The sequence below is a fragment of the Vidua chalybeata genome, chromosome 8, assembly GCF_026979565.1.
Source record: "Vidua chalybeata isolate OUT-0048 chromosome 8, bVidCha1 merged haplotype, whole genome shotgun sequence".
Classification (NCBI taxonomy): Eukaryota; Metazoa; Chordata; class Aves; order Passeriformes; family Viduidae; genus Vidua; species Vidua chalybeata.
In genome coordinates, this window is record NC_071537.1 from 26,640,677 (window position 1) to 26,655,128 (window position 14,452).

General features: G+C 38.7%; 1 protein-coding gene across 3 annotated transcripts in view; it reads right to left on the bottom strand.

Moving 5' to 3' along the window:
- Positions 1–4,759: 4,759 nt before the first annotated feature.
- Positions 4,760–14,452, bottom strand: part of PARG (poly(ADP-ribose) glycohydrolase) — a 59,581-nt gene continuing 49,888 nt past the window's right edge. For all 3 annotated transcript variants that reach the window (XM_053949273.1, XM_053949272.1, XM_053949274.1), the window contains exons 16-18: positions 12,243–12,348; positions 8,920–9,048; positions 4,760–8,194 (exon numbers count right to left, since the gene is read on the bottom strand). In XM_053949273.1, coding sequence (XP_053805248.1) covers positions 8,022–8,194; positions 8,920–9,048; positions 12,243–12,348 — 408 coding nt within the window. In that variant the 3' untranslated portion in view covers positions 4,760–8,021. The remainder of the gene's footprint in view (positions 8,195–8,919; positions 9,049–12,242; positions 12,349–14,452) is intronic.

A 14,452-nucleotide genomic window follows, 5' to 3' on the forward strand; every position in this document is an offset into this window, starting at 1 on the left:
TTTAATTATGAATGAAAATGCCACTTTGTTTATAGGAGTTCAATTTATGACAGAGATTAAGTTATGGAATTTGTTCTCCTGGCATCTTATTAATACTGCTCTGCTGTAAAATTCCTCAGGCAACAGACAAAATAATGACTTAAAACTGCAATGAGATAATTACCTAACAAAGCAGGCATTTTGAAGATAGACCTAACTCTGGATTTGAAAATACAATTTTTAGGACCTTATCCTTTATATAAAAGGGTGTGAAACACTTACAATTACTTTAATTTATGTTCATGACATTTTGGTTTCAATCCAATCAATTCCGAGTACATTAAAGAAAATTTTGTCATTATTCAATAACAGGATTTTAGCTATTCACAGCAATTTTCTTAACCTTTAATTTTGAAAAGGTAAGTCTTCAAATCTTGGCAAAATTAACTTTGTGCCATGATGAAACACTTTGATTTATACAGTGTCTTTATTGCATCTGGTATGCCAAGATGCTCTGATGAATGAAAAAAAATTAGCAAATTCAGCACTTCCCATCAACTTCCAGCTGAAAGGCCGTTGTACGTGTGCCGAGGAGCCAAGTCCTCACTGGTGCAAGGCCATAGAGGAGGATTCTTCTGAAGCATCTCTAAAGCAGATGTCATAAACTACATCTAAATCTTAAGTGGACACAAATAATTAATTTATTTGATTTAGCTCCCTCCCCTTTCAAATGGAAGTAAACAAAACTTCTCTCTCCTTAGTGATAATTCACACAGTTCAGGATCATGAACTTTCCTAAATGTCCCTTTAGAGGCAACACCTGATGTAGAAGTAGCACATCTGCAAGAGTGGAGTGGGTTAAACTCCTGAGAAAAGATCTCTAATATAGTGCTTTTCCCCCTGGTCAGTTCTGCAAGCCAAGCCAGAGGGGACACTCTGCTTTCTCTACACGTGGATCCAGTTCCTCACTGGCCTGATTATTCACTGTCACAAAAGGGGACCCCATTAATATGGGAACATTGTTACTGATGAAGATGCACAAGCCTACGGAAACAGGAACACCTACTCTCTGGTGTTCCAGGTACACAAAGCAAAACAACTTCAACCAACCAGGCAGCCTGGAGAAAATTTTCCATATTATTCCAATTCCAAAGTTGCAAGATTCTAGACATGTAAGGCGCTTAACTTTGTCATTTCCCCACACAGCTTCAAAACAGACATTACTTACTTGGACACTTATGGACAGAGCTCACACTGGTGTTTTCAGAGAAACATCACTCTTGTGTTTTTTCTCCTCTGTAAGCAAAGCAAGACTACTGTCAGGATCATCAGGACAGCCTTTCACAAACAAAAAACAGGCACCAAAGGAAACTCATACAGGTGTTTCTGCTTGGACACCATCACATGGGAGATGGCAACCCAGCAAAAATCAATTGCCTCCTGAAAGTGTTTTCTGCCTTTTTTGCAAAGACCTGCAAACTTTGAAACTAAAGGCTATTTGGGAACATACATCCCCATCCCCGTTATAGCTGGTCTTGATGATGATTTTTGAGAGAATCTAAGCATCACATTTAGAGAGCATGACTATAGAATATTACTGTAATAAATATGAAAACATTGGAGTTTGCCCCTGATTCTGTCGTTGCTTTCCTGGTTTATTTTTTTAACAAATACTATTAGCAATTTCTGAGAATAAATGTAACAGTTCCCCACAATCAAAATAATTCTCTATCTCCATCAAGTGTAAAGAAAGGTGAAAGCACTGTCTTTGAGCAAGAAGATTGCAGTTTTCCCCTGTAGCCTCCTAGCACACTCCACCACCCTGCAAAGATTTCAGAAGCTCAAAAGCCATTACAGAGCCCATCCAGACAGGATTTACAGGGGTTTAATTCCTTATGCATGCCAGATGTTGTTCTGTGTAAATTAGTTTATAAAAGCTAGCAAACATTCTCCTTCCAGGCAAAAACACCCATAATGCCTGTAACATTTAGCTAAGGTTAGACATATTAAAGAAGTGATGACATATGGATATATTAAAACAAACAGTTTGTAATTTGTCATTACTGCCTTCCTACAAAAACAGCCTTGGAATGAAAGCTCAGGATTTGCATAGGGACAGTGATTAGATGCTAACACACATATGAATCCCTTGGATCCAAACTGGTAACATCATGTATGGCACTGCATTATTGTTTCTTGTTAACTCTAAACATGGACTTTTAAAACAAACCTGCCTCACTGGTCCTTTGTTCCCTTCTTATTTAGCAAACGCAGCTTTTATCTGTGCAGAATCTCACTTTGATAATATCAATTACAAAAGGAAGCAGCTGTAGTAGGTATAAAAATTCCAATCATTTACAGAAGGCATCTCTAAAAAGCAAACAAAAAAAGATGTTACTGAACTGGGCCTTCCAAGTGAAAACCACTGAGAGCAGAATAGACAAAGCCTCTGTGGTAAGTTCTGCACAGAGAAAGTAGGTCCTTATCTGCATGCTACATGAATTTTCCAAGAGGAGATTTACAAAAAAACAATGTTTATCACTTGGGCAGGAGATGAGGCTTTTCAGTAACCTTTACCCAACCAGGCATACTCTTACTGTTTTACACCCAATGGAGCAATGCCTTTATTGCATTCCATTTCTTTAAAAATTCGAACATCAAAGTGGTCCTTTTACCTATTCAACAATTAAAAATAAAGGGCAAAAAACACCATCTTTAATATCACCTGTTCAAATTACTATTAATTAATGAACAAAACCTCGGGAAAAAAAAATCAGCACAAAAATTTGTCATTTTTAGGCACATCAGCTATGCAGTTTTCAGTACAGTCCATCAGAGAGAGAGGACAGCTGACTGCAAAAGGCTGAGGTGTGTGAACTGTGGATACCAGAGAGCCAGCAAGCACAGCCAGCTTGTAAAGACAGTGCAATCTCTGTCTAGGTTCCTGTCCCCTGCTTCCCAGATTTACAGCTGATGAGCTACATTAGCAATGATCCCTACTCCAGTAGTTCATGGCAGCTTCTTTAAAACTTCTTTAATGTGTGTGCATGCAGAGCACAGTGTGCACACACCCACACACATCCCACAGTGTCACCAAGAGGACTTGGAACACACCAGTGCCTCCTTTAGCTGCAGAGCAAGTGCCACTTACCAGGACCATGCAATGAAACCTGGCTGACAGCTCAGCTCAGCACAAATTGATGGTATTGCTGTAATGGAGTTATCAGTGACAAATACCTCCTATGCAACTTCCAGGTCACACTCACTTAAGCAATGATAAATGAGCATGAAACACTGTTAGCACAAAACAAGATCATAAATACTCAGTTCTAAGCTTTAAAAACCCTACCATTTCAGACAGCTGTGCATCTTGCAGTCTCCATGATTTTATGGATGTTCTCACTCTTGTCACAGAGGTGCCACAAAACAGAAAAAGATGACTTTATGCAGATATTAAAAAAAAAAAAAAGTTAAAAAAAGAAAGAAAAAACCCAAGTCATCCATCCAGAGCAAACATTGCATCACCCTACACTGGCTAATATACAATTACCTCAGTGAACCAGACAGAGTTTTTAACAGCTTTTGGAATCCCAAAGTCTGACATCCATCTGTCCATCCTTCTGTCATAGAAAGCTGCTCAGGATGAGAGGATGCAGACTGTGAACTTAAACATGAAAAGTTGTGAAATTCAGGTGTCTGGGATTCCTTTGTCCAAACACCTACATGGTGGGAAGACAATGGAGAAAACCAGGAAAAGTCCATGGTGAAGCAGCCCTTGCAATTGTGCTTTATCCCCAGGGTTATCTCCACAGGCTATGGTTGCTTTTAAAATGTATTCACGAGGGTATTTGCTGATTACAGTGAGATCAGTGACAGCTTGGGACAGACTGGCAGCTGCTTCTGCACTGCAGCAGCACAGTGGGAGCACCTTCTGCCTCCCCTGCACCTGGGATTTCCAAGGTACAACATGAAGAGCATCAACCCTTCTCTCCCTTCCCAGGTGTCACACAAACAAAGCCTGCCACCCCTAGCTCATCCAGCACTCAGCCAAACACTGCTCGTGAAAATGGGATCCCTTTGGCCATTTCCATGAGCAGAGTTACCTGGGCACAGTGCAGGATGCTCCCTGCTCAGCCACGACCCACCTGCCCATTCCTGCTCCCCCAGATGTGTCACATCATCATCTTACCTTCCACTGCTGCTGTGCAATGGATTAAATCCTTTAGTATCAACACTGCAAACTTCGTAAGCACAGCTACATATAAAACATTAGGAGCAATCAAATTATATTTTAATCTTAATTTCCTGTAATGCTAAAAAAATTAATTCCTTAACATTTCAGAAAAAGTTTGAAATGGTTTTATTTAGGATCTCAGCCCCACTATTACAAAACATAAAAACATGTTAATTATTTATATATTTTTAGGGAGTTATTTGCTTTTATTTAGTGACATTTCCTTCATTAAGTTCAATGAATAATCCAGCATCTACTTGTTTACCAAAGGCTTGGGGACATCAGAATATCTGCATATGGCCATACACACGGATGAAACCTCACACTTACACTGATACCCTTCCAATATACAGTAGAGCTAGCTGGGTTTTACATTGCTATGCAGACAGAAGCAACTACCACAAAAGGAAGAATAAATTTTTCAGTTCTGTGTTATGTGTCAGTTTACTGCTAGAACTATCAGCAGTATTATGCCCTGTGCATTCAAATGTGCTGGAATTCTTCTGTTCTGCAAAGTATAATAAGTGACAAATTACACAACATGGCTTCAGTCAGAATTATTTAATTGTATTCCTACAAAATTATGTAAACATTAGCATACAGATCCAGAAAAATCGATACAATATAATGGTGCATAAACTGTAAGTTTAGAAGAATGTCAGGAACACTTCAACAGTTTATAAATTAATATATACAGTATTGGATACTTCTCATCGGATAAGGAAACATCAAAACTGAGCAATTTAGGTGTAGAGCTGTAGAACAACAGAAGTGCTCAGACACCAAACTTGACTATGAGGCAACATTGCAATCGACCTGACTGCCTGTTACTGTTTCATATTAAACACTCAATTTAGCTGCTAAAAAGTATAAAACAAAAGTTTTGGTAGGAAGTTTATTTTTATTGGAAATCATATAGTAAACATCCCTAAAATAATAAAAAAATCCCAAACCTAGAATACTCCATCAGCAGGTTTCTGGAAGAGTGAACCTGAAGCTTTCTAGGCTGCACAAGGAGATCACTGGCATCTCCATCCCACACTACTTCCCCCAGAGCACCAAAGGCATCGCCAGCTAAAGGAAACATTTCAGGGAGTTTGGAAATGGGGAGTGATGGGTGGGGGGAGAAAAAGAAAGATGTAGAGCACATATTGGGCTGACATGCAGCAATCTGGGCAGTTCAGCTCTTTACTGGATTAGAACATCATGGGAATGTAACACCACTGTTAACTAATTCTGGGCTATTTTGCTTTAAAAAAACCCAAAACAGAAAGCAACAACAACAAAATAATCTTCAGCCTGCCTGTGATCAAAATCATATTCAAAGCATTCTTACAGTGTTGCTCTTTATGAGATCAGGACCACACCATAGAATCCAGGATATATCACTCTTTTTCAGACAACACATGAAATGAAAAAGGAGTTATTTTCCTTTGTTCCTGTCCATACAAGCATAATTCACTAGAGAAAAAGGTATGGTAAACATATCCTAATGAATGATCTCAAGCAAAAGGCATTCTTTCCCTTATTAGAAAATGCTCAGTATCACTGAAACTACAGACTGCATAAGAAGACTAGGATCATCCTGGAAGCACTTGACACTGCAAGAACTCTTTTAACTGCATACCTATAATATGATCATCAGAGAATATCTCCAAAGTTTAATTTTTCTGTTTCTAGACTTGAAGTAGAATTTCATTCCATCATATTTTGGTACATTTTTCATACCTGACCAATCACTTCTCACAATGACTACATTGCACTAAAGAAGAAGTATTTATATATAATAAAGGGGAGGCAATTTCTAGCCATCTAAAGCTTTTTGTTGTATTTTTTTTTCCAGTTGTTCAGGAACAAATTCTGTTCATCTCTTCTATATGAGATCCTGAGTAGTAAGGTGAAAAAGATTTGGCTGATAGCACCACTTTTCCATCACTTGTCATAATTCCCAGGGTACATCTATCATTGGCAATGCATCTAGAAGCACTATCATACTTGAACCTAAATGCCCAAATTAGAGCTAATAAAACAGTTATTCCTATTGCCAGAATCTGAGCCAACACTGAAACACCAGGAGCAGGAGAAAAGATTTCTGCTAAATCTAAGGATGCAGATTGCAAACACAGAAAAAAACCCCTGAAATTCTAGCCAAAATATTTTCCTCATAATGGATGGGGGTGGAGAAAACTACACCTTCTGGTGGGAAGAATAGGAAGAAACCTCTGTGTCCATCACTTTCCAAGCAACACACCTGCAAGCTGCCCTCTTAGAATTAATGCCAAGGTACAGCTCCCTGAAGGTGTTTATAAATGACCCAGACTCTTTCCTGTTGCTTCCTCCAGAGCAGATCAAGCAGTGAGCGATTTATTCTAAGCCAGACTGCCAACAGCTTCCAGCATTTAATTACCATGGTGTGTTTGAGGCTTGGAGAGTTTTATCTGACATAACTCAAAAGGATTCATTGATTAAGAAACTTAGGTCACTACATTCCCTGCTGCAGATTTTACTTGTATTGCGAACTCGTAATAGCAACTATGACAGACAATAAAAATCTAACACAGAAGAGGTTGAACTTAGGAATCTGGGCTGAAACTTAAACTGGGCTTAAATATGAATAGACAAAAGTCTCACTGGATTTGTCCTGTACATAGACCTGAAAAAGTTTTATCACAGATGTATCTGCAGTTTTGCGTAAACTATTAATGTACTACAGCAACACTAATTTGGTATTCACAGATAGTAAAAGCACAGGTTTTAAAATGTTTTGCTAACACTTCACTGTTGTTCCCATGTCTAAAATGACACAGGCAGAAATCCCAAACAAGACCTCATGTTCTTATCTGTAGCCTGCAGACTTTCCTCCCACTGATACGTGATTTGTTTCCTCACTCACATATCCCATGGGGATCTTATACTCACATATATGCATACTGAGAGAAGGGAGAACTGATATGACAACATGAACACAACTAGCAGACCTTAACTCAAATATTGCCAACAGCAGTGAACCTTGAGAAACTTCCAATAGACTAACGTGTCTAAGACCTTGTTCAATGTGGTAACAGATAGCACCAACAAAATGGTATTGAAGAATTTCATATGAAAATCTTTCCCTCTGCTTCCAGCTTTCATCACATTTCTCATTTTCCCACTCTCCTTGTTCTTTCTCTACTTCTTTATGCTAACTTTTATGTCTAATTTGCAGTTGTGAAATGTATTCTTGGCTCCCCCAGAACGTTTCAATTTCTAACCATTTATTGAAAAATTAATTAGACCCAGGACATTTTAAGTTAAACAAATGAAAACTTTGGTACGAACACCAATGGTACCTTGGCACTTTTAAGGATTATGACAATTTTCAGTAAGAACAATCATTAAAATGCTTCTCTCTAACATCATCCAAGGAGTTACATGGCTGTCTGTACTCCAGCTCTAAGCCTCCATGAGAAATCTACATAAGAGCTCTGAAAAATAAAGGCAAAGGAGTACAGGGAAATCTGAAGTTTTTTAGCGATCTCGAGTGAAATGTACATGTGTACTAAAATATTCTACTTAACAAGGTATAACGCAAACCAGACATACCAAAGAATTTTTTTCTGTACACACATGAACAAGGTTTTCATGTATCAAACTATCAAACAAATAAATCTCATCTCTCAAAGGTATTTGTGAGGCTTTTTGTTTGGGTGTTATACATAACTACCAATGCAGTCAATGTAAATTAAGCCAGCTCATTCATTTTGTCCAGCAATTCACACAATATACCAGTGGGAGGAGATAAACAGTATTCTGATCAAATACATTTATTTTAATCTTCAAAACACAACCCTTTTTCTTCATCCTCCTCCTCATCATCAGTAGAATGTGCATAGGACTCTAGGGTGTTGTATATGAAAGAGTACAGCTTGACATCTGGTCCTGAAGTAGAACAGTTTCTGCATTGTTCATTGTAGTATCTCAGCAACAGCCTATAAATGTCCCCTTCAAAAACCAAAAAGAAATCATTAAACGCCATGTAAGAACATGCCATATGAGCAATATATGATTGCAAAGGAAGGCTAGAAATGCACATGCACACTGAGACAGTGGCTAGGAACATCTCTAAATGAGCAGTGACAGCGGAGGCAGACTGTGTAATAGGAATGTCTGCACGTTGTTCAGAACATAGGATGGCCTCTCTCAACTTCCTGCACAAGCTACCCTAACATTAAGCTTGCATACACATTACTTACAAATATATTGCCAATTACCCAGCTTTGTGCTTCTGGTCCAGAAATTAAGACACATAATAATTACAATAGGACAATGGATACACTGCTTTTCTTGTATTGCAACTGAATAACACATCAGACCACATCTTGCAGAATCAAGACAGACCCACTAGAAGACAAACCTATATCAAGAATGCCTAAGCAGCTTTGCCCTTTTAAAAGCTTTACTGAGTTATATCAAAAGCTTTTGCAAATCTTCTACCATCCACATGTATCCTAAGTGAATCAGAAAAGCATCTAGAAGTCTTCTAACTGATCAGCACTGTGCAGTAGATCCAGAATCAGAAGAGTTACCCATTCTGGAAACAGGTACAAATAAACTGAAACCCATTTGCTTGTGTTCAGGACTTAGTGGCACAAATTCGTATTGGAAAATTTCTACTTATAGAGATAGTTATGTCTCTTTTGTGCACACAAAAATTTCTTTTTGCTCACCAATAGTTTGGCCCTTCTCACAGAGAAAAGTATGCATGCTGTAAATGTCCCGCATCAGCTCCACATCTCCAAAGGTAAAATACACAATATCACGTCCAGCCTCAGCAGCTGCTAATATCTGAATTAAGGCTGAAACAACAAAAAAAATTACACATGAACACAGGCTAAAAGAATTTGCTGAAGGAAAAAACACAGCTTAAGTTTACAGCAAGCAACCATAGCATCAATTTCCACATGGATGCTGCAAAGCAGTACAAACAATGGGTAGGGAAATATTACTTCAATTTTTAAAATGAAGTAAAGAATGCTGGGCACTGCAGGTCAAGAGTGTTGAAGCATTCTGCAAGAGCTGTTAATGACATCCACCTTTACTTCCAGATAAACACTGTGCTTAAAACTGAGAGGGGTTTATTCTGGTCCATGTCTGCCCCCAAGAAGCATGCAATCATTAATTAGGCAATAAATGCTCTGTTGCATAAGGCAACAGAGCAGCCCCTTCCATCCTGGTATGAGCTGCCCAGACAGCCACAGACAGTGGGGTAAAAAGCATTCACGAGCACTCAGCAATTTCCATTCTGTGCCACCTGTAAGAAGGAATGGAGCCAATCCTTTCACTAGGTAAGCTATGCAAAGTGAAAGCTGACCCAACTTTTAGCTCCAAGAAAAGAACTATGGTTCTACAGCCTCTTTCTGTGTAATTGAAGGTGTCCATCATACCAACAATAGAAGTATGCAGCAAGGAGTACGATGGCTTATTCTGACCTGTGAGGGGTGATGTCAGCAATGCAATTCATGTCACTTAACTTCCAGCTTTCTGTCAAACTCATTGGCCCAAGCTGCATCCCAAGTTCTGCCAACAGCTAACGTTACAATATAGACAGACTTCATTCCTCTAAATGCCAAAGAAAGAAAAATGTTTCCTTGGAAACAGTTTTTTGAAGATTCACCTTGAGAAATCATCTGGATCAGCAGTGCTCCTGAACCAAGCTAATGACCTACTGCAACTGGAGAAAGTAGCTCTGGTCCACTTCTCACCCAGCTCCTGACTTTTCTGCAGCTCTCTGGTGCTCATCAGACATCATTGTGCCAATTCCATTCACCAAACTGGCAGAAAAGTTATAGATGAAGAATAAAAGCCAATTGTTTTCTGCTAGAACAGCAGTTGAATTAGCAGAGTGAAAGGTTTGCTAAAAGCCAGAGCTGAGGCAAGGGAGGGCACCAGACCACAGAGCCAGGAACAACAAAGAGGGAGAAGAAACAATGAGAGGGAGAAGAAAACCAGAATCCTTTCAGGCAGCACCAAACTTAGAAGAGTGCAGCTTTTTCAGCAGCCAGCACTGCCAGGCTGGAGTGCCACAGAGGCATGCAATAAATCACAGGTTCATTTCAGGGAACTACAACAGTCCTAACAATGGACCCCAGCAACTATTCCATCTGCTGCAGCCTGTCTTACTCCAGAACCTGTTGGTGCAGCTCTGATATTAATTCTTCCTTTTTCAACCCAGTAAGTAGAGTTAATTAAAATGTGATTAATATTGTCTTTGTAAAGATTAATTTTAAATAAAACAGTGTACATAGTGCATTACCACCCGCTAGTGGAAGCTAAATAGAAAGCTGTTCAGAGCTCAGCTCAAGAATCTTTAACATTTTTAAACACAGATCTATTAAAACACTGCATTCCTTAATCAAAAAAAAGCTCCTCTTGTAAACCTGTAGCTAAAATTATAAATTACAAGATTCACATGTGAAATTAATCTCAATCTGGGAATGATATTTTAATTAAACCACTGAACCAGCTGTGGATTTAGTAAAGCTTCAGTAGTTTAGCTTTTAAAGAGTCTAATTAACTAGCTTGCATAGGGGAACAAAACCTAATGAATCTTATTATTCATTCCAAACTGCAGTTTCACTTTAAAAGATGTTAAAAATATCCTACTGCTTATTTTGAATTGCTGTAGATCTTATGAAATAGGCATCAAAATTTCTGTCAAGAATCAGACTTCACAGTCTTCTGGACATCAATGATACACAACACCATGGGAAATTTCCATGCTACTGGTACAGAAAGAAGCATCACAGGAAGAGCAACAGAGCCTGTGGTACTGGGGTCTGGAGGGATCTGAGCCCTCTTGGCCCTTGCACCCAGCTGATGTGATCCCACTTAACTTCTGGACTTGCACCTGAAGCAATGGCTGTACTGACATTCCTTCTTCTACTTTAAGAAAACATACATGGGATATTACAGTTCAGATCCAAGATCTTATGCAAATTGAAGTACTTGTTAAATCTTCCTAACATAAATCAAGTATGCTCAGATCCTACAGTAAATATTAGTCCTGATATTGGTAAGATATGCATTTGGCAGCCTATTTTATCTAATGGAAATCACAAAACAACTGCCAGGAACTCAATGAGCATTGAGAAAAAATTAGATGCGCTATGAATTAAGTACATTAAGAAAAAAATGAAGCTGGTAGCCTGATGACTGTCTCACTGTAGCTACCTAAAGCTGTTCTGAAAAGCAAATTTGAAATACTCTTCAAATGCGTGGAAACAACAAAGAAATGTAAATTTCTATTTAGAATTATATGAGCCAGGATATGAATTTATATGTCAGGATCCATCAGTTCTTGAATTGATGGAAAAGGTCTTAAATGAATGTAGGCATGTGATATCTGCTGCATTACAAATACTCTAATTAAATATAAAATAACATGAGAAAGTGAGTGATATAGCAGGCAAGTCAGGAAAGAAAGCAGCATGACTGAGTGACTGGAAACCTCTCTGGCATACAGCAATATATTAAGGAGTAATGTAAACTAAACATTAACCATTGCCAGCAAATTTGTGAAGCCTTGCAAATTACCAGGTACTTTAAACAGCTTTGCAGAGATACGAATTTCAGGCAGAATCTAAAAAGACTGCTCCAGAAAGGTGAACAGATTTATATGACTGACAACTGCAATGAACATGTTCTTCTGTGAGCTAAAGCTGCACGTTTTTGATTTGGAAGGTTTCAGTGCTACAAGTCCTTGCAAACACAGCATTTCACCATCATGTACTTGCCCCAAACTTAAAACTGAAAATAGCATAAAAGTCTACAGCACAAAGAATAGAGTGGAATGCTCTTTCATTGTTTAAGGCCACATTACTCAAGGCCTAAAGATCACCACTAATGTACCAATTCTATAGAATGCCATTTGCTGGCAAACATGTATTAATTAGAACAAAAGCAAAAAAGGTACTTGAACAAAAACATATGGTTCAGGATCAAAATGCAAGTTATTTGATTAATCTGAACTGAACTAATTGCTACGATTTACCTTTTAATCGGGAGTCCCCTCCAAAGGCACCACATCCCCAGTTTCCTGTGGCTATTGCAGAGAGATGTTGAGGTGGAACATTGGGTCGAGAGAAGCCACAGTAGGCCTGCATGCACACAAGAGTCAGAGATGGATTTTAGAGGCAACCTGATGCAATACTTTCAAACAATAAAATGATAACAAAAATCAGCATTGTCTCCTAGCAATTCCAAATTCAAACTACTTCAATACACCTTTAAATTCAACATCAATAACAAAAAAATTTAAGGGAGAAAGACTTTTGCCTTATTTGGACCCAAGTTAAAAATTAAGATACAGGTCCTGAGTCCCAGGTATTTCATCACAGCTACATGAAGCTTTTCAGGATAGCCTGAGCAGAGAATTAACTCAAGACTTAAAATTTTCCTTAAATACCAATCAGTCCTCATAAAAAAACATCAGCCAAACCAACACACCTTATAAATGTTGTAGTGATTTACCATAATTTATTTTAACAATGCAAACCAAATCAATACACTGACAATTGTAGGCAGATCATAAATTCACAGATGTAGGCAATGAGAATTTTGTACTAAGATATCAGTGAGGTTTACAAACTGTACTTAAATGTCTTTTTTAGGGCTAATTTCCTTACCAACCATGAAGAAACAAGCTGATGAATGTTCCTTTAGTCAAGATGCTAAGGTTTCACAACTAATTTAAATTAGTCCTTCAGCACTGTACATCATTTCAACAGAGTGTATTGCCTTTCCAGCTGAGAATTAGGGTGGTGTGTTCCCATGTTTGAATTTATTTAAAATACATCCTATAATATTCTATATCCTCCTGTACTGCAGAAAGCAGGAGGCTTTAACAATAGTAGCATTGAGCTCTCACATTCAACACCCAAGCTCACTGCATCTGTAAATGTAGAATCACACTAAGGAGACTCATCAACACGTTTTGATCCCAAAAATTGTCACGCTAGCAGAATGTAACCGAATTAGCATTCTTGTACTCCACTGCCCAGAAAAAACAGCACTGCCACTGCTGGAACAGGCCACACACCTCCCACTACCTATGCCTTATACTGGCCATAATTCTGGCCCATTAACCTTCTTATTAACTTAGGAGAATCTGCTTTGTTAACTGGAGACTGATTCCAGACACAGCATGTCAGCAGATAAAATCTGTGCATGGGATAACAGCAAAGGCCTTGAAAATCTAAGGTCCCATAACCATAAACAGTTCATTGATGGCTATTACTAGTCCCTGTAAAAGTACAACCTTAAAAGCTCGGAAAAGATTGCTTTAGCTTCAACAAAAGAGCAGCAGCAGCAAAACAAGAAGAAAAACAAGTGACAGGAAAACCTTGGCTATGCAGATGATAAAGCACCTGCTACAGCCTGGGAAAGTAACCCACTGTTCCCAAACATTGGTGTTTCAGAATCCATGGCAGACACCAAAGACTGGGAAACATCTCAAATATCTTACTTAAGGGGAAAATGCCAAATTAGGGATAGCAGAGGAGAGAAAAAAAATTATGTCCACCACAATTCCAGCTTCCCCTGTCAAAGAGCTCTTCATCCTGGGAACTTTGATGTGTGAGGTTATCAAGGACCAGTCACTGCAAAGTGCAGTTTTTACACACACAGCTGACTCAGGGCAGGGTCAAGGACTGAAAACTTTGAATAAATTATGATAATGTGCAATAATTATTAGTAGGAAGCATGCTAATTTTGAATGTCAGCCCAGAAGCTTTGTTTAAAAGATTAAAACTGGCCTGCATTGTCAGTCTTCTTCAAGACTCTAAGCTCTGACTGGCATGTATACACACATATGTAGTTACAACAGCCCTTACAGCTATTGTGAAAACAAAGAGGATTTACGAACAGCTAGATCTGATCTCAAGAAAACATCAATACAGGAAAAAGTAAACTCCCAGGCAATATGTCAATACTCCAAGAGCAAAGAAGAAAGGTGGAAGAAAAGCACGTGGCACCACATTTATGAACTGCCTCATGTTAAAACATGAGGCACCTCCTTTTCCACCATGACTGCACAGCTGAGTAGGATTCAACAGCACAGAACTTAGACTCATCATTTAGAATTACAGAACAGCTTGAGTTGGAAGGGACCTTAAAGATTACCTCGTTCCAACCTGCCTGCCATGGGCTGGGATGCCATTCTCTAGCTCTGCTTGTTCAGGGCCCCATCCAACCTATGACTGT